The 20404-nt window shown below is 46.6% G+C and overlaps 2 protein-coding genes and 1 long non-coding RNA gene across 9 annotated transcripts in view; all 3 read right to left on the reverse strand.

Annotated features, from left to right (window-relative positions):
* VPS8 (VPS8 subunit of CORVET complex) overlaps positions 1 to 4879 on the reverse strand; it is a 67084-nt gene extending 62205 nt beyond the window's left edge. For 3 of the 4 annotated variants that reach the window (XM_066326179.1, XM_066326177.1, XM_066326178.1), the window contains exons 1-4: positions 4703 to 4879; positions 3486 to 3554; positions 1636 to 1766; positions 154 to 247 (exon numbers count right to left, since the gene is read on the reverse strand). In XM_066326179.1, the coding sequence (XP_066182276.1) occupies positions 154 to 247; positions 1636 to 1766; positions 3486 to 3554; positions 4703 to 4810 (402 nt within the window). In that variant the 5' untranslated portion in view covers positions 4811 to 4879. Of the gene's footprint in view, positions 1 to 153; positions 248 to 1635; positions 1767 to 2940; positions 3057 to 3485; positions 3555 to 4702 lie in introns of those variants that run through there. The other variant, XM_066326180.1, reaches the window with a different exon arrangement.
* Positions 4880 to 4962: 83 nt separating this feature from the next.
* On the reverse strand, positions 4963 to 8648 carry LOC136365791 (uncharacterized). Its single transcript, XR_010744411.1, has 5 exons — positions 8545 to 8648; positions 7884 to 7987; positions 6778 to 6849; positions 5678 to 6351; positions 4963 to 5060 (listed from the first exon to the last, which is right to left on the reverse strand). It is a non-coding gene; the product is annotated as an uncharacterized lncRNA (long non-coding RNA).
* Positions 8649 to 13346: 4698 nt separating this feature from the next.
* Positions 13347 to 20404, reverse strand: part of ARMC8 (armadillo repeat containing 8) — a 62229-nt gene continuing 55171 nt past the window's right edge. For all 4 annotated transcript variants that reach the window (XM_066326185.1, XM_066326186.1, XM_066326184.1 and 1 more), the window contains 5 exons: positions 20043 to 20138; positions 18026 to 18121; positions 17505 to 17577; positions 16488 to 16581; positions 13347 to 15227 (listed from right to left, as the gene is read on the reverse strand). In XM_066326185.1, the coding sequence (XP_066182282.1) occupies positions 15194 to 15227; positions 16488 to 16581; positions 17505 to 17577; positions 18026 to 18121; positions 20043 to 20138 (393 nt within the window). In that variant the 3' untranslated portion in view covers positions 13347 to 15193. The remainder of the gene's footprint in view (positions 15228 to 16487; positions 16582 to 17504; positions 17578 to 18025; positions 18122 to 20042; positions 20139 to 20404) is intronic.

Consider the following 20404-nt stretch of genomic DNA (forward strand, 5'->3'; position numbering starts at 1 on the left):
GCCTAGGCACTGCTGGTTAGTAGTTTATGCCCCTAACATGGTGTTACACAGAATTAATAGTAGGGCCAGGCAGGAGAACACACACACGCCTTCCCACATACCAAAAGAGTTTCAAATTTTTCTTAGTGGAGGTACCCAGAAGATGACACTTACTGCTGCAGACACTATCTGGGCAGAAATCCCTTTCAGGAGTGACAGCCGTATCACTGATCCATGGAGTGAGAGAGAATCTGGGAGTTTTTTCTTCCTAAGGAATTAAGAAACAAACCAAAAAGCATTAGAGCAGAATAAAGGCTTGGAACTTGGCCTGACCCACAGCTAAGCCAGCAGGTAAATTCTGCATACACCTGTAACTCATGCAGTTTCCATTCTTCTTCTTGGGGCCACAGGATGAGATAAGACATGATGTAACCAGCAAGGCCTGCTCTGCCCTGCTGTGCCTGCACACAGTTTGATTTTAATTAATCTCCTGGAGTAAAAAAACTTGGCTCTTCAAACCAATGGTCTGTTTCAAGAACGTATCTGCAAGCCTTAGAATTCCCTAATACATCCTGAAAGCAACACTTGAGCTCTTTCAGTGAGTATCTATGGAAAACGCACAATTGGAAAATGCTCATTAGCAGAATACAGACCCCTAGGAAAACTAGGTATTTGGTAAAGAATAGCCTTCAATTAACACACAGCTCACCTGATATGAAAGCTTAAGTGCTTCTGTTTATGAAGAATATGTTTTTAAAAACAAAGTAGTGGTGGGAGCAATTATTTCAAAACAGCACTGGTAAACTCCAGCAGGCAGGACAGAGAAATTCCCCAGCAAAGCTGAAATTTGTTGCTCTCACACCACCAGAGAGCAAATTCCCAAAACTACCAGGGAAACATTGGGTTCTTCTCTCTCCAGAGGTGCACAAGCAAGCAGCTCCCTCAGAGGTTCACCAAACATGTTGCTAGTAGCTGGTAATATGGCAAAGGACTCATAACCATGGCAACCAGCCTTACCCAAAGGTGACAGGAACACCTCCAGGTTTTTCTGCATACTCTGTACTGGAAGAAGTTTAAGCCACTCCAGGTAACATTTTCTCAGTGCAAACAATCTTATTTGAAAAAAGAAGGGACAAAAATTCTGTATACCACCATATGCCAACATAAACCATCAGACTTCAGAGTGTTTATGTCCTGTGCAACTGCTCATGGCACAAGGCAGCCATGGGAGTGGCTCAGGCTATCATCTGAGTAATTAATGACACACATCAGCAGTATTAGAGCTAATTATCACATTTTAGATGTCAACATTAGCTGTCCACTCACAGAAGTGACAGCAGTTGCCTTTTACAAATAACCACCAGCTGCCTGCAGACTAAGTCAGACAGCCCCTTGAAACATTTTCTTTTGAGTCATCATGATTCAGTGCTTCAAAGATTGCATTAAAATTTGGAGAAATTTAAATAAACTATCTCCCATAAAATGCTGTTATTGCTCAAACAGGCCAGCCCTCAGTGCAACCACCAATCCCATCTTTGCCTACGTGACCCTGGAGGAATAACAGTGTTCTGTGAAAAAAGGAGGATTTGTTTCTAACAGATGTAAGCAGTACCCTTCACAAATGGTTTGACCTCCCAGGGCATGAGGCTGCAGTACCTTTTCAGGTGTGTCCTGTCCCCACTGTCAGAGCTGGCCACAGAAGAGGTGTCATAGGAGTGTGTATCCGTGTTATCAATGTTCAAGAGAAAGGGATCCTCCAAAACAAAAGACTCTTCTTCATCATCAGTCTGGAGGGCGAGAAGCAGCACAGCTTGCTAAATGTTCAAAACTCACAACAGCATAACTGAAAATATTAGCAAAGCAGCATCAATTCAGCAGGGAAATGGGGAAAGAGGGAACAAGAAAGCCTCGTATTTAAAACCCAGAACTATTTATTACTTTACCGGGCTGATTCTGTGGAAGACCCAGTTTCCAGAATTCACAAACATCACAGAAGTGGAGAACAAGTCAACTAACCTTTCCTCCCCAAATATTATGTGCTCCATCAAAACTTTAATCGACCTTTAACACAGCTGTTTCCATGTCTCTAAATTGCCAAGAGAAGGCCTAGAATTAGCATCATCTATTTCAGCACTTCACCGAGTGGCACTGAGAGCCCAAAAGTCCCTCCAGCTGCCATGAGAGTTGATTTTGCTCTTTTCTCAGCTCTTCTGCTTTCTCTCTCTTCTTTGAGTCTTAGCCTGAAACTTTTTATTACAATTTTTCAAAAAGCCATTCTCCCTGATGTGCTCTAAAACCAGTGCAGCTCCTCTTGGTCTCTCAGCACAAAGCCAGAGGAAGCAAACACAATCCCCAAGCTGATGCCAAACAAGCAGGGAGCAGAGCAGCTGCCCCTCATTTCACTTACACTTGGCAGCCCTGTGCTCATGAGGCATCTCTTTATGAACTGCAGCTGTTTTGTCTTTGTTTTTTTGGCTCAGATAGGTTCTTCTCCGCTAAAAACCTTTTCAGAACATGTTTTGCCAGTCACTCCCATCCTGCATTTACTGAGATACTGCAATAAGACTTTGTCTGCACTGAACTATATTTTCTTCATTATCACCTCTCAAGTTTAAGACTTAGAATCTACTCCTCTGACACGGATGTCATTGCATGTCCTTACAGTTTGAGAAGACCCAAATTTACTAAACTTCCACTACCCAAGGCACCAGCAGAAACAGGACACAGCTACCCCTACTACTCCTCTGGTTCCTAGACTGTCTCTGTTTGGGACACCTTATACTTGTATTTTTAATGCAGGCTTTTAAAAGAACTGTCACCCCTGGTAGGCTCTTTTCCCCTCCATACTAGCTTCCTAGCAATCCAGCCACCAATCTCCTCATGTTGTTAAAAAAGCTTCTTTTCTTGAGTTTATCTTTACTTGCATGCCCTTCTTTGCATTTCTAAGGATTGTGCAGTCACACAGCTCCTGTAGAAATACGCTGAGTTGGATACAAGTGAGACAGTCAGATATCTCCTGCAACATACCACAGGTAACATCAGAGGCTGAGATCATTCACTGCTCCTGCCAGAGAGCTACATATGTGAAAGGAACAACACAAATGAAGCTGTGAAGAATCCAGGTCTCATCTCCTCACACACTTTCAGAACTACTCTGAATACTCCTGCAATTATTTTTAGCTAAAAAAAAGCTGTTCAGTGACCCTAACCTTTAATAGGCTGCCAAGATTTCAGGTGACTCACCAGACCGACAGATGAATGTACTTGGACTTGATGAAAACCTTTCACACTGCAGCTGTAGATATTTTAATTGAAACAAACCCCCAAAATTTCGTATCACACACTGTAGAGCAATTACTCCACTGAGCATGCACCTGCTAGCTATCAGCATCAAGAAACCAGGAAGCACTATAATCTTGTTTTTCCAGGAAAAACACACTAAGAGTAGAGGAAAAGAAGTATGTGCTGCCTCACCTAACCTCTCCCCTGTCCCACGGATCACTCACCTCATTCAGGATGCTCTCCAGAGTTGGAGGGGTATCAACTTGAGGAATGTCGAATTCTTTGTCGTCAATCTGTACATCAGAAACCGCAGCCTGAGTTTAGGTTCCCACTCCCCTCCCAAACCATAATTAAAGCCACATAAAAAGCAGCTATGCCCAGACATCTCTGCCCGGAAAGGCAGACAAGAGCTCCGAGGACACGGTCACACACAGCTTCATCTGGTTGAGCGAAGATAACATTTCCTTCTTGGAGGCTGTGTGAGACTTATTTCCAGAAACAGTCACAGAACACTTCTGATGTTCCGGGAGTAAACACGCTATTGCAGTATAAAGGATTTTGCAGCGAGATAGAAATTAAATTACTGACTCTGTACCTCTGTTCTGTAAGGCACCCGCCATACAGAACTTGGGAGGTGGTTGTGGCTTTTTCTATATACGGTGAAGTACGCGAATTTTATGTAAATGACAGTGACAGTGACCCATGCCACCATACTGAAACTGGCACAGATCAGCCTGGGACGGCCCCGCCGAGTGTCCCCCACAGGAGTGTGAAGGGACCCGCCGAGTGTCCCCCACAGGGTGTGTGAGGAGAGCCGCTGACCCTCCCTCACGGCGTCTGTGTGAGGGGCCCGACCCTCCCTCATGGTGTCCGTGTGAGGGGCCCGACCCTTCCTCATGTGTGTCTGTGTGAGGGGCCCGACCCTCCCTCATGGTGTCCGTGTGAGGGGTCCGACCCTCCCTCATGGTGTCCGTGTGAGGGGTCCGACCCTCCCTCATGGTGTCCGTGTGAGGGGCCCGACCCTCCCTCATGGTGTCCGTGTGAGGGGTCCGACCCTCCCTCATGTGTGTCCGTGTGAGGGGTCCGACCCTCCCTCATGGTGTCCGTGTGAGGGGTCCGACCCTCCCTCATGTGTGTCTGTGTGAGGGGCCCGACCCTCCCTCGCCTGTGTCCGTGTGAGGGGTCCGACCCTCCCTCGCCTGTGTCCGTGTGAGGGGTCCGACCCTCCCTCATGTGTGTCTGTGTGAGGGGTCCGACCCTCCCTCGCCTGTGTCCGTGTGAGGGGTCCGACCCTCCCTCGCCTGTGTCCGTGTGAGGGGTCCGACCCTCCCTCCTGTGTCTCAGGGACCCACCGACCCTCCCTCGGCCCTGCAGGAAGCGCCCGGACAGGCGCAGCCCCCGCCCCCCGGCCGTGCCGCCTCGGCGGCGGTTCGGAACGCACCAACTCGCTGCGGGAGTCCAGCTCACGGTCGAGCTCCGCCACGCTCAGCCGGTGCACGGGCAGCTCCGGGCACGGCTCGGCCTCCGCTGGCTCGAGAGACGCGGCCATGGCCGGGCCGGCTCCGCCGGGACTCGAACCCGCGGCCGCCGGCTCCTCCCCACGCAGCCGCAGCGCGCCGGGGCCGCCCCCGAGCCGGCCTTAAAGGGGCCGCGCGGGACCGGGGGCGGCGAGAGGCGCTAAGGGACACCGAGGGCGCGGAGTCGGTGCTGCCGCCACACCACAATCTTGTCTTTATTGAAAAAGCTCGCATCTGCTCCACGACTGCGCTTGTCATCCCGGACCCGATGGGTGCGTCAGCCTCCGAGGGAAGAAAATGGGCAAAATTAACAACAGGCGCAGAAAGGAGAGGCAGACACCAACATCCCTCACACGCCCCTTCATCCCATGGTGCTTCAGCTAAAGCCAGGAGGGTTTTGCTTCGATTCCCACATTCTGGAGCCTAAGATTTGGTGTGCACAGGGCCAGGATGCGGCACTGTCCCAGCAAAGCCAAGAAAAAATGTCCCTTTTCGGAGAAGAGGCAAAAGCCTTTGGGAATCAGTGGCTAATTTTAGACAAGGCAGGAGATGGTGTAAGCAGATTTAGAGCCCAAGGATCCGTGTTTTCTTTTAAAAACCACCTGGAAACAGAAAACCATGTGGGGTTTCCAAGAGCCCTTCCCAGGCCAGAAGGCAAGGGGGGTCAAATGTAACATAAAACACATTGGAAGGATAACTACCCCCAAGTTTCACAATGCCAGACACCTAAACTATGCTGGGCTCTTGTTTATGTTTCAAGGTGACTCTCCTCGTGTGCCCAGATGGAGGAATGGCCCCTCAGGCGTCCCAGCAGCAGCTGAATCCCTGCTGAAGGTTCCAGTTTTTAAAGGTTCCAACTCAAGGCATAGAGAACATCGTACACCTGTGCCTTGCCTTACCTGCTAGTCCTTCCCGTTGTTCCTCCTAAAGGGGAGCTGTTCTTCCCTGCTCTCTGGTGAAGGCTCTGTCTGGCACCTAGCAGCAGGAGCACATGGATGAGCCAGTGATGTCCTGCACCTGCCCTCCAGGTGAGCCTGTGCCAGGCAGGGCCCCACATCCACCTGAGCAGGACCTGGGCCAGGTCAGCTCAGCAGGGACAGCAGAGGATCTGCCTGTCCAGGGTCATCTGTTGAGCTCTCAGTCAGTGGACAGCAAAAGCTGTGGGAAAAGCATTCCCAGGAACAGGCCAGCAATGACAGCAGAGAGCTGCAGGCTCTAGATGCCTTAGGAGCAGCACGCCACACACAGGTAAGACAGTTTTGCTCCTCAGAAATGTCATTATGTTAGACCACACATACAAAGCCAGTTCCTGTGGTAGTGGCTTGGGAGGCTGACTAGGCAGAGGAGAGGATTTTTGCAAGGAAGTGGCTCTGCTTTAGAGCTATGCTGGCCCTGTGGAGCTGAACCTCTCCTCTTGCATGCACATCTACAGGTGTTTGAAGCTTTGGTGACCCATTACCACCACAGGCTCTCCTCCACGTAAATGCTTCTTTTCTCCTTCCAAATGTTTCAGGATGGTCTTCTGCAGCAATGGTGCATCTGCTCCTCTTACCACAGCCACTAATTCTCCTCCCTGGAAAGTGTGGAAAGCAAATCAGTCAGTAAGTGCTCAGGTTGTGCTCCCTGGGCTCTGGAATTCCCCACAGCAGCACATCACTCAGAGGCCCTCCTCCCCTCAGAACTGCTCTACTCCACAGCAAGAAGACGACCTTGGAACAACCTTCTTTGTGCCTCCTCATCAGTCTCAAGATGAAGCAATGCAGCTTGTGAGAGGAGTCAGGTCCTGCAGAAGCAGCAGGCTGAACCTGAAGACTCCACAGGGCAGCACACTGGGTGTATATACTTATCTGCACAGCATTTGATTACCAGTAGATACAGAGCAAATAAAATTGTCCCATCACACATTAAAGAAATAAAACATCCTCCCAAGAGGACTGTTGTTCCCACCAGCAGGTCATGATTATTGCTATGCAACCACTGGGAAAATATTTTCACTCACTGTATAAAAGAGAAAGACAGGCTCACATTGTCCTCTGTATTTTTCCAAAGCATCAATGGAATCAACTTCAGCCTAAAAGGAATGTAAAATAAAATAGGTGTTTCTAGAAAAACATTTCTGCTCCAGAGGGATGCACACAAAAGCGCCTGGATTCAGACACTCTCAGCTGGCTGGTACTCACCCCCCACACACAGGAAAACACAGTTCCAGTGCCTGACCTGCAGGTAGATGTCACCTGCAGGAGCTGGAGCAGTACTACTGTGGGACAGGGATATCTGTTCCCATCAGCTTGCCTGGGTGAGTCCCAGAGAAAAAGCCTGAGAAGTGAATTCAGGGCTCCTGCCCATGACGACTGAGAAGTGCCAGGAGGAGCTGCAGTGGCAGCAGAGATGGGAGGGCTGAGCCAGGGGAAACCTCATTGCCCTCGGCTCTGTCCTCAGTCCAGAACTGGCAGCAGAAAACAGAATCACCACAGGGATGAGGCAGGGAGGGACTTGTGAAGGGCCCCAGTCCCAGACCCTGCCCAGGGCAGGGCTGCTCTCAGTGGTACAGGTGGTTGCTCAAGGCTGTGTCAGTCCTGAGCTTTTCCAAGAACCAGCTCTGCACAGCACTCTGGGAACTTGTCCCAGTATCTCACACTCCCACCTGAATACTTTTCCCTTCTGTTTACTTGGACGTTTCCATGCTGCAACTTATCCCATTATCTCTTGTCCTGTTGCTGTGTTTCCCCGACAGACATAATCTCTGCCTTCTCCATCCTCCCACCACAGGACATCCGTCCCTTTTCCTCTCCAAGGTGACCAAATCCAGCTCCTTCAGCCTCTCCCAGTATATCAGAGGCAGTGTGTTAACGACTCTATCTAATGTTACTTGGTTAAGTAGAAATCTGGAAAGCATAGAGCAGTTCAAGCCTGAAATTCTTTAACTGTCTGAATTCCTACAGATATACCCAAGCCCCTGTATGTGGCAGGTTCACTCCCAGCAGCTGCAATTCCTGCCCTACTATGGTTTGGACTAAATATTGGAAAGATAAGTGATTTCAGCCCTTAGACCTCAGCTGATTTCAGAGGACTGGGTATTTCAAGCAGTGCCAAATGAGATCTTACCACAGCAAAATGCAGGAGATCACTGCCAACTTGGTTCCTGATTTTTTGGAACAGATTCACTACTGGTTTGCATGGGCCACACCAGGCTTGAAACGCATCGACAACTGCAAGCAGGTAAATAGGTCAGAATGAGGTATAAATGGGTCAGTTTAGACACAGACCAAGAGATCACATTCTAGAAGGGCTGGATTCAGCTCTGAACTGGAAACCCTTGCAAGGTTTGAAATGCTGCATTAGAGGACAGAATTACATTTGTTACAAAATAACAAGTTGAGAATAATGTGGAGGAGCCTTAAGTAGGAACAGGGACATGACTGTGACCTTGGAGGTAGCAGATTTCCCAGGGAAAACTGCTGCACAGAGGTAGAGCACATGAGGTTTTCCCAAGAACCTTGGGAGCCAAGGCAGTTCCTTGTGCTGGGGACAGTCCTGTTCCAAGCAGTGGAGACTGGACCAGCACTGCTTGGATTGCATGATGACTGTCCCACATAAATGAAGAGGACTACAACCTCCTGCTGGTCACAACTTGGTTAGAATATTTTTTTCTTCCATTCAGCGTAAGAGGAATGGAGAGACATCCTTAACACTAATAATTCCTAACAGTCCTGGTGTCCTGTTAACACAGAACAAGAGCAATTCAGTATGCTGAGCAAACCCTTACCAATGAGTCCTTTGAGACACAGCACTTCTTCCCAAAGCTCCTGGCTAGTAATGTTAATCTGTGTGGAAAATTGAAAAACACAGTAAAAGCCACAGTAATTCATCATGTACTACCCAGTTGCTGCAAACATATTGACAAATCACTCCAGAGGGACACACTTGCCTGAAGAGGCATTACCTGAGCACTCAGGAAACTCCTCTGACTGTGATTCTCTCACCTCTGACCAGCTGATTGGGATGTCTCATAAGATTCAAGGAAAGCAGAGGGAAAGGGCAGCAGCATCCAGCCAAGTCCTCCCCTGTTGAGTGGCACTACTGGAACAGTGGCTGCCTGAGGATCCCAGACTCAGTTTGCAGAGTTGTTCTGGGGGTTGGCTGGGGCCCCCAAACTGGGATCCCAGACCCACAGCCCCTTGCCAGGATCTCCATCTGCCTGCCCAGGCTTCCAGTTGAACAACACCTTGTTCAGGCCCAGTCCTCACAGGGTTTATGAACCACCTGATTCTCCAGAACCAGTTTCTCACTTTGCCTGCACACAAAAACTTCTAGTTGAGATGTTTCAGGCTGGATAAACTAAACTAGTAAATACGCAGTCCCCATGATGTGTGGGAACCAGAATGTGGTCTGAACCCAGCATGTCCCTACCTGAATTCCCAGCTGTTACCTAAAGATTTCCAAAGCACAGTGAACAGACAACACAAAGTTCTAGGCTGGGAGGGGCCTGTGGAGTCCTTCACCTAATCTCCTGCACAAAACTCAGCATTAGATCAGCTTGCTCAGGGATTGACCCTGTCAAGGATGTCCTAGACCATTCCATACACAGCACCACTCACTATTATCCTACACTCCCAATACTGTTATTAGAAAGGATATAATCCTTAGCATCTTCTCCATCTTACAGGACTTGCCCTTCAGTATGTACTTAAAAAAACACAGCAAATTAAAATAAAACAGGCTTCTTGAGAAACAAAAATATGGTTTTGTTCATCCTTAACAATGAAGATTCCTAATTTCTTCCTCAGTGAGTATCATCATCCCCAGCTACATTTAGATTGCAGTGGAAGACAATAAGTTGCATCACGACCAGCTATTTCACAATCATTAACACCAATGGGAATTAAAGGGCTGCTAAAATCTCACTGTCAAGAATTCCAAGAGTGGAAACTCCAGTCCAATGAAATGCCCTCTCACAGGTGTTCAGGACTGTGTCACTGGGGTCACACAGAGCAGTTTCTCCAGGGCTTTGTCTCACTCAGGGAACAGGGAGCTGTTCAGACATCTCCATTTATGTGCCTGTTCAGCACATTTCGTTTCTCAGAGAACACCTGCAGAACTACAAAATTTAATTATTCCTAGTGCTACAAAATTTAATTATTCCTAGTTCCTATGTGACACTCTGAGGGACCACACTCAGAGTGTCACATAATGCTAATGAGTCTCAATGATTTATGACAGTATTTTGTGATGATGAATTTGGCCACGAGTTCAACTGCTGGACTCAAGTACTGCTGGCACTCTTCAAGGTGGTTTGCTAATTTGGATGTCCTGAAGCTGCTTGGATTTAGCTTTTCTCTAACAAAACCAGATCCCTTCCAGGACATCCCCTCATGTCCTACACAGGCTCAGCTTTCATCTGCACATGTAAAAAAATCCCAATTTTGCAGATGTAGACCCCGATTTCCCTTCACTGCCAAAGCAGCACAGTGTCAGCTGATGTGAAGTTCCCCATCCCACAGGAACACAGCTGGACAAGCAGCAACAGAAACTATTCATACCTTAATAGAGTGCCCCTCTTCCCTTGTTGCACATGTTCACGTTTCTCAGTTTAAACAGTGAATAAACACGGTCACAGAGCCCATACTCTCTTTCATTATTACTATCTTGTGAAGACTGAACTCTCAAAAGATGAAGCAGACCTAAAGAACCCATTTTCTGTTTTCAATGTTTTTGCATTGTGAACTGGTCTTAAAACCCCTTCTCCCCATGCAGTAGTTATAAAGCATCACTAGGTCACTTGTGCAGTGTAAACAGGAAAAACTCTCCTACACATCACTGTGAAATAGATTTTTCAGCCTTTGAGTCTTCCTTGTACCTCCTAGCTTTTCTACCTTTACAGCAATCTTTCTGAATACCTGATCAGAAATGTCCAGTAACTCTTGCCCTCCAGATGTGCCAACCCCAGTTCTCTACTCCTAAATGTCCTCTGAGATATTACCTCACAAAACAGAGCCATTTTGGTCTCTGACAGCAGCTGAACCTGTGTGAGGCCCCAACAGCCCCAAACACAACCTGCAGCAGCTCCCTCTGCACCCCACAGCCCTGACTGGGGACACATGTGACCTGCCAGTCCTCCTATGCTTCCCACCTGTCTCCAGGAATGCCTCTTCCCCACAAGGACCTCGCAGTGGGGCTTTGCCAGCAGAATCTGAGATACCCCAAGACTGAACTCCATCCTTTGCACTTACTGAGTTTTACAAGGTCTGCTAAAGGCCTGGCTATTACCGACCTGCAGCACTACCTCCTTTTTCTTTGTGGCCATCCTTCTGCAGGAACAGGGTCCTTCGAGCAGCTGTCCCAAGCACAAAGCACTACAGTACAGATGGCTTCTAATCACCTGGATCCAAGTGCTGGCCAACCTGCACCACGGAGAGAGCTTTTTACCTGCCTGCTGCTCCAGCCCAGACACAGCACCCCCAGCATTGCCCTGGCCCTGCTGCAGTGCCCCAAACCTGGACATACCTTTGCTCACAGCCCCTCCAAGAGCCGAGGTGCTACTGTGGGGCCTTAACTGCTGCTCCCTTCCAGGGCCTCGTGTAGCAGCTGGCAGGACCCCAAGGCTGCCATGGCAGCGCTGCCATCACCAGGGCAGCGTCAGCCCAGCCCTGCTCCCTCCCCCGTGTCCAGTGCCGGCTGCTGCCACAAGTTCAGCTCCATCTCCCCTGGGATTCCTGGAGCAGCAGCGGCAGGTGGAGCCTTTCTGCCTCCTGTGCCTGCCTCAGCTCCCCCAGCCCAACGCTCGCCCTCCGCTCCAATCTTCCCACCTCTCTCCTAACTGCGGGCTCAAAGCAAGGCGTGGGATCCAGGCGTGACATCGCAGCACTGAGCAAGGGCGTGCCCCTCCAAACCAGCTCAGTTTGGGGAGGTTTGTGGATTTCTTTTCCTCTCTGCAGTGAGAGCAGTGCCCAGCACTCCTGGCAATGCCATTTAGGCAGGGCTGCTGCCCTTACCCTGTCCCTTCCCACATCAGGGCCCACTGGGCTGCAGAGGCACACCTTGGAGCTTCTTCTTGTCACACAGCACGTGCTGCCTGCTGGCCTGTCCTCCAGCTGCTCACCATCCTCCTGGCTGAGGATACACATTTTGTTATACCTGTGCCCCCAGAATGTCTCTTTTTGAGGCAATCAGCCTGCAGAAAAGCCCCGATGATTGTGACCACAACTGAAAGTTCACAAACTGACGTCTCTTGTGCTCACATTTCAGGATTTCCAAAGACCCGTTTAAAGCCACTTTCTACTCTTCAAGAACCTAATCTCAGGCACCTTAATTATTCCTCTGCCTGTGTGTCACTGCTTCAGCAGTTTGGTGGAGGCACAGCATCCACAGCAATGGGTAAAGTCTGTAAAAATAATTTTTTTAAAGTATGAGATGTTTGCATTTAGAATATCCTGGCACAAGCTGCTTTACGTAGGTTACTTGGCTTCTTTCATTGCCACAATGCAAATCTGTGACTGGAAAAATAGCCACGTGATGTGTTATTTGATTTTCAGTGTGGGAAAGACAGTCCAAACATGGAATGAAGGTGGTGGGGAGAGCCAAGGGTACCACTGTGTGACATCCCAAATTCCCTGCTCAACTCTTCACTTTGTAGCACGCGTAACCGCTGAAAGGGGGACTCCCATCACTACACCCAGATATAAAGAGAGGACATACTTATCAACATCCAACAGGATGGCTTTTCAGGAGAAATGGCCCAAGAACAGCAGAAATCCTAGTGATTCATATGATGTCCAGACAAACTTTGCTTTGGCTCTGTTTGCAACCCTGGAACTCACAAGCTGTTGCTATCTCATACAGTTGGGAAAGCTCTGGGTGACCAGGAAAGTCTGTCCCACTGTGAATCTTATGTTGTAGAGAAGCTGGCACAGAGACTTCATATTTCTTCAGGAAGCTGAGAAAAATCTAGATGTTCTGGTAAAGTTCTTTTTATTTACAGTATTCTTCTTTTTGTACATACCTATAGCAACATCAAAAATTATTCACAAAGTTTAACTGAATGTAAAAATGTTCTCATCCAACAGTTTGTCCTCTCTATACCTGTAGAAATGTCAACTGTTCTCATGCAGCAAGAAGATTGTCTGAGCACTGGTTTTTAGTTTTTCTGGCAGAATTTTAGGAAACCACCTCAAAACTTGTATAGAGATACTTTTACTCACCTTTTCTCTTAACACCTGTAGGCACCACAGTTCTATAGAATCAAACTTGGATTTGCTTTTAGAAATGTGAGTTGGGGAAGAATGAGAAGAGATACGTAAGAACTCGAGCTCCTGAACACAGACAGGAGTGCAAATGGAGCAGGGAGATGCCCACTGGACAGTTTTGCATTTACAATACCTGCCTCAGAACTTTTCTCTCAGTTCGAGCAAAAATATATTTGACTGAATTTTATAAACAAGACTTTGCTTCTGAGGTACTGAGATTTAACAAGTTCTCACGTATTTTTACTTTCCCTTTTGCTCAACCCCCAAAGTCCATCATGAAACATTTGCAGAAGGACGTTAAAAAACTGCCAGTCACTTACTGCAATGCCTGGGGAAAAAGTGTCAGGTGCTCACTTTTATTTGTCTTTGAGAGTCGAAGTTACATGAAATGCAGATATTCTCCTTTGCAACCAAGTGATAACAGTTATCTGATATACAGCACATTCAAATTCCAGGCCAAACTGTTGGTCACATTTTCTGACACAAAGAGTTACCTTGGAAAAAAAGTAAGGCTGTCATCACAATTTGACCTTCTGATTAGAAATAAAAGATTCAGGTAATTATCAAAATTGGTTAGCAAAGTTACAGACTTGACTTCTTGCTGCAGCCTTCCTGAAGCTCAGTGTAAGAGAAGGAGGATTTGGTTTAAGACATTGGCTGCAAACTCTAGTGCCCGTTAGTGCTATGTAAATACAGTGTCTGGAGAGTCTGACTATGAACTATGGTCTAAACTGAAAGGAGACCTGGGCAGAGAGTCAGAACCCTGACCTGCCTGAGGAGACTGGGAAACCACTGGGCTCTGCCATTCCAGCCTGACTTCACACAGCCCCCTTCACTTGCACTCGTTTCCCCCTGCACACATGCAGGTACCATTTCAGGAACACATGGCCAGTCAGGGCTTCTGGCTACAGTCACAGCCCACCAACTATCCAGCAATCTAAATCCATGTATGTGTATAGCTGCATATATGCAGAAAATCTGTAGCGACATTACTGAGCTATAAAACAAGACTGAACCCCCAGTTTTTCCATTCCTTTCCCACCTAAATGCACCCAGTTGCTCATTTGTGGAAATAATTTGAAAGTAACTTAATTATTTGTGGAGATAAAGGATGCAAAACAAAAGCAATCCCTTAATCCTGCTTGCCAGCCTCCTTCTAGTCTCTGGAAGATGTAACTTCTGCAACACACTGTTTGCTCCGCTGGTATCAGTCGTCAGCAAATCCTTCTGACCATGAATAAGCCAATCCTTCAGCAATTAGCTGAGCAAGTTCCTGGATGGCAAAGCAAGAGCTTACTCCTGCTGATCTTGCAGCCACCTGCTCCTTTCTGAAAAGCATCAGTCATGCTAATCCTGAAGTACGAGCTTGTTTTCTAAAAATGTAAAGAAACCCAAACCCAATCCAGTTGGCCCATTCCATGGATTTGAGCATGCCATTGATACCAGGTGACCTTGTATTGTGGCAAAGAACTCTTGGACCCTGTCAGTACAGAATGTGCTGCTTGGAATTTGGAGTCTATTGTCTCCCTCTATCTTTCTCTTTAAAAAGGAAGTATAATGTAAGTTAAGCTGAAGTTCAGAAATGCATATATTTTACTTAAAAACATTCATCTGTTCAAAATTCAAAATAAACTTTATGGGATACAACAGTTTGGTTTTTTTTTTTAAATAACATTTCATTCAAACGGTATATAATTCATTGAAGTATTCGTACAGCAAACAATGGTTAACCCTTGAAAACCTGTAGAAAAAGATTTTCACACAAAAAAAAGGAAAACCAAAGTGAGGTCTCACACCCACACACTCAGCCCGGCACACACACGCACTCGAGCACCCACGCACCCACACAAGGCTGCAGCAAAAGCAGAGAATTGGAGGCCCAAAAGGAAAACAATGACTGATTGTTCTATCTGAGAGTCCAGGTAGCTCAGGGAAAAAAAACCCAAAAAACCAAAACAACCCCCCCAGAGTCCTCTGAGTAAAGAAACTACCTCAAGAAAATTCTCAAGTGCACTGGAGACCTGATCATTTGAACTGTTTCTGCAAAGCAGCTCCCTGCACCTGAGAAAAATGCAGCCCAAGGTGACTTGTGCAAATATAAGGAGTCAGGAGTATCTCCTGCTATTCCTTAAGTAGACATGAGGGGTGTCCATAGATTCAATTAGTCTTTGATCATGCAAGGTACTGCTGGAGTGCTGTCTTCGCCCTGCAAGAAAGAACAATGCATTAATGGCAGGAGTCTGGCCTCAGCAGCAGCTTCATGGGCAGGCTCAGAGTGTGCCAGCAGAGAGGGAGGAAGGATGGCTGAGGAAAAGGCTCCCTCGCTTGGGAAGGATCTGACCCATGATGCAGAAATGCTCTGTGTGGGTTGTAATTGTGAAAGAATCCACCTGGTATCCAAGGATAACCTGATCTAGCCGATGACACTGGATCCCAGCATAAACTGAGGCACTCCCAGCATGGTGGGGCTCAGGATTGTGTGTTACACACCTTCCAAAATCCCTCAAGAGCAGTCACTGAAGAGGAACTGCCTTCTGTAATACAGGTGTTCCATGAAAAGCAGGTCTTTGAGCTGAGAAATCGAGGAGTGTCAACTCAGAATACACTAAAGGCACATTAGTCCTGTCAGGAATCCTGTAGGAACACTGGCCTCACCAAAAATATACAGTGAGGTGAGAGAGAGGAAGGAGCCAGTCTAATGATACAATTTATATAACCCAATATTACACAACATTTTTTGTTAATACAAAAACACCTCCTACCAGTCTTGGGTTACAGTTCCATCATCACATGGGCTAATTCTGAGTTTCCTCCTACCTGAAGTGAGACACTTTGCTCTTCCTTTGTCCCCCATGGCTCCTAACGTGCTACCATGACCTCAACAGACTTTTCCAGGACCTGATACAACTCATCAACAAGGAAGAAGATAATTTATTTGTTTGTTCCCAGCTTCCTGCTGTCATCACAAGCCATAATACCTCATGAAGGGGGCTGGTGTGGCAGCAGTACGATATCAAAATGTTCCAGATGATAATGTTCAGTGCTAATACTCAGGCATAGATTTTAAGATGAGAAGCCCTAACTTTACTACAAAGATGTCTAAGAACACTAGAACATCCTTCATAAAATCAAGGATACCAAATTTAATGCATTTAAAAAACAACTGCATAGTTTTGAGTTGTGTTCTCTGTGTGTGACATCTTCCAAAGATCAGATTTCTTCCTTTACTTTGTGGAAAAAATATGGGCTGTTGCTAACTGTAGGTGTGATAATTGCCAAAGGTTAACATAAAATCCCAGTAACTGTTTTGGTTTTACACCTGTTTGGGAAGCAGCCACATGATTTGTGTGGATACTAACAGAGCTAACAGCACAGGTGTGTGAAAATTACTGTTGGGCTTAATTAGTTTAAAATAATTTAACTGAGATTAATAACTGTGGTGATCCTGTATTATCTTCATACTCACTTGTCACACAGATTTGGATCTGAGGACTGACTCAGTTTATGTAAAATATCTACTATTCCCATGTCTCGGAGTTTGTCTTGGCGCTCCTGTGAACCTGCAACAACAACAAATCACATGCTGGGACTGGCACCAGCCCAAGTGTCTGCAGGACAGTGGAGAGGGGTGGGAGCAGAAACCAGCTAAAGGAGGGGGGTAAGGAGCAATGTCCAGCTAGAGCACAGCCATGGAAACACTGCCTCAGCTCTGCCTGCTTCCCCAGGGAGCTCCAGCTTCTTTTGCTCTGCTCTGTGTGCACATGTTTGGAGCCAAGAATATCTTGAAGGCAAAAACCTTTATCCTGAGCTATCCTGACTTCAGCTCTTTTAGTCTCATCTCTATGATTTTATGGGATTTGGATGCAGAGAACATTCCCCTGGAGGTGTTTCTGAGCCTGACTTCTGCCGTCTCCTCCTCTCATCATATTCCCCTGAGCACCACCATCCTTCAGCCTCTCCTGGTAACTCTCCCAGGCCATGACTTCTCACCAAACACTTCATCCATTGCTCCCAGTTCCACCCACCACAAGTCCTTTAGCTGGTTTCGGCCCAAGCCACTCAAGCCATCCATACTGTGGAAAATCTCTTTGCCAGAAATCCCCTTTTAATCCATTTATTCTCTCCAGTGGGCCTGTTCCTTCCAAAAATGAATTTCCACAGCCCCTTTAAGATCTGGAAGCTCTTACAAGAATTCTCTTTCACTCCAATTGTTTTGAGACTTCAAAATTGCTACAGGTGAAAACCTCCCACTGTGTCTCTCCATCTCCTGTTTATTGTCACTGTGTTCTTGTGTCTCCCCCAGAAAGTCTCTGCATCCTCCTCCATGTCTCCTGACCACTCCCACGTATTCCATACCACACCTATAACAATGTTCTCCATTATACTTTGGATCCCACTGCACTGTGCAAATATTGATAACTATGCAACAAAAGCTTTTTGATCAGGACAGTAACTTGTCTGTGCAATAAGGACGGTTTCTTACCCTCCTCTTCATTCCATATGAGATTAGATATACAGAACATGGCAGCAAGCTGTAGTTTAGCATTTGAATGACTCTAGAAATAGAAAAATAGAACTCAAGTTTAGAAGAAGAAATTCAGAAACTCACCAGACTTATATTTTGGCATTCATCATCTAACAAATAAGATAGCAAAGCTGGGACTAATCCTTATCTACAACTTCTCTCAAAGATAGGGTCATTAATATAAGGCACTTGAGTAGTGGTCAATGACTTCCTTTCCAATGTTTACTGACATTTCCAAGTTCATGAAATGTTTTCTATGTAGATGACATCACTGTAATGTTTTTATGGGAAATAACCCCTAGATTTTCCTTTCAGTCAGTTCCTCTGTACCCCTCTGCCATACAGAACTGTCCTTACACCCCACTGGTTATATGGAAATTAAAAGCATGATAGTGAATAATTCACAAAACAAAATCCTAAAGCACCTTCCTCTTCATTCCTGCAAAAGACCAACACAAATGCTTTAAGCATCCTCCTACCATGTAATATTTGATTTTCTGCAGGATATCATCATTGGTCATAATCAGTTCTTTCGCTGTCGTGCCATCTGCTATATTGGCAAGGATACACAATGTCTGAAAGAGAGAAAAACTGGGAAGTTATTTGGCCCCAGATCACATCCTATGACAGCTTCCCTGACAGCTCTGAACTCAGGACAAACAATTCCTTTAATTAGTTTTAGTATCTTTAATCGGGAGTTTCCAGCTACCTCACATCTAGGGCCAATGCCAAGGAGTTACCAGCTGTGGGGAGCAGCCCTGGCCAAAAACATTCATCACCATTTTAAAATGAAGAGCAGTACTCCTTAATTCATTGCAAGGAAGAACATTTTAAGTTTCTTATGGAAATTTGCAACATACAGGAAAGAATAAATACCCTGGAATATAAAATAGTCTCTTGTAGAAGTGTCTGGGGGGAAAGGAAAAACAACAAACCCCAACCATTTCCACCTCGTTCTTAAGGCCAGGAAAAGGAGAGACAGAGGCCTTCCTGCTGGTCTGTCAGAGGAGCAATTTGTTTTCAACAAGTCTAATCACAGTTGTCACCTGCAAAGGCAACTCCAGCTACTTTTGCAACTGGTTATTTCTTGCAAATTAGAGAAGCCATCCCACAGGATGCCCACGTTGGCACTACCTGCACAGACTTGACTGGCACAGCCCCTCCCTGGCTCTCAGGGACACTAGCACATGCTCCACAAGCTCTTTCCCAAAGAGCTCTTGAAGAACTTGACCATCTTTTCTGCACACACTGGAAGGACACTGGTGCATGATCAGCACTTGTATGGTGCTTGTGTCTAAGCTGCACTGCACTGTGTCAGCAGCTGCTGAGACTAATTACTTCCAAGCTGCTAATTACATCCTGATGAGGCTGGCAGTGACAGAGACAAGCACTGCCCTGCTGCAAGCAGGGATTCTGGTGTGCAGACAGGTACTACTGGATCTTGAAACAGGAGCCAGCTGCACCACAGGGACAAAGAAAATGCTCAGTGGACACAGGCCCCAAACTCCAAAGCCCATATTCAGCCCCAGCTCTTTCCCAGGTAAACGGGTTCTCCTGCAAAGTAATTCGGATAGGCATGGCAAGGTAAATAACCTATGATAATAAAAGCCATTCCTGTCAGCACAGCTTTATCAGGAAGACCTATTTAGAAAGACACATGTGGTTAGTTCTCAGCTCTTTTAGAGCCATGGTGTCACTAAACTTGCTAGCAACAATCTTTGGGGGATTTTTTTTTTTTGCTAATTTCGCACTTCACTTGCCAAAGGAGGCCTGTTGGCCTTTAGCTTGTTCTTCCCTGAGCAGGGATTTAGACCAGCTCTACTCCTACACTCACTTCCCATGTTGTTTGCCACCCATATCCAACCTAAGCCAAAGCAATCCTCTGGCATCTCCCACAGCTCCTTGCTGGCCCCATCCTTCCCCACCACACATCCCGTATGAGAAATAACACAGTTCTCCCACTGTCTTGTCTGTCACAAGAGTTATCCCAGCCAAATCCTGCCCACCCATCCTCTAACTGCTGCTTTAGCACCCCCACAGCAGCTGTTCCTGTACACTGGTTCTAGGATGCCATTCCCTCTGCCTTTCCTCTTGCAGATTGCTTTTCTTAAGTTCTAATTTGTCAGGCCAGATCCCTCCACAATTTTTCCTGGGCTCCACCAGGATGCTCTCTCCCCTGCTAGTGCTTCTCTTCTATTCCTGCTGATACCTTCTTGCCATGCAGTGGCCCCAGTTTAATTCTTCTGCTCTCACATCCCTCCTCTTTGCCAAACCTACATTTGCAAAACCAATCTGAATTCAGTTCAAACAATTTTGTAACAATCCATTAGAGAGAAAAACATTCTTGTAAGTATGCAAGTTATTAATCTGACAGATCTCAGTAAAATATTCACAGCACATCATAATCCCAAACAAAAATGACATATTGTGAACAGTAAGCATTCTTTGTTCTCTTATATTTTATTCTGCCAAGACAACACAAAACAGAAAAGGTACCTGCTCTTTGACTTCTATGTTGTGCTCCCCTTCCAAAATGAGGGTCACTGCTTGCATGATCTGTTTCCCATGAGTGCTCATTATGTGGTCTATGTGCTGCCAAAGCAAGGATGAAATACATTTAGTGTAACTCCCCAGACAAATAAGGGACGTTTGTGCTTGAATCGCTTCAAGTGAGGAGTAGCAACACTGCACACAGAGCACTGTTCCCAGTTAGCTCTCCCAAACCAAGAATTTATCACAGCAGAAACACTTCACAACATTCTTCTTCATGTGGAGCCTGCTTCTGTCTGCGAAAGCATCGTACAGGTCTTGCTGGTGCTTTCCCTGTCACCTGGAGAGGAGACACTGCTGTCCCAGTT

The sequence above is a fragment of the Sylvia atricapilla genome, chromosome 10 (assembly GCF_009819655.1).
Source record: "Sylvia atricapilla isolate bSylAtr1 chromosome 10, bSylAtr1.pri, whole genome shotgun sequence".
Classification (NCBI taxonomy): domain Eukaryota; kingdom Metazoa; phylum Chordata; class Aves; order Passeriformes; family Sylviidae; genus Sylvia; species Sylvia atricapilla.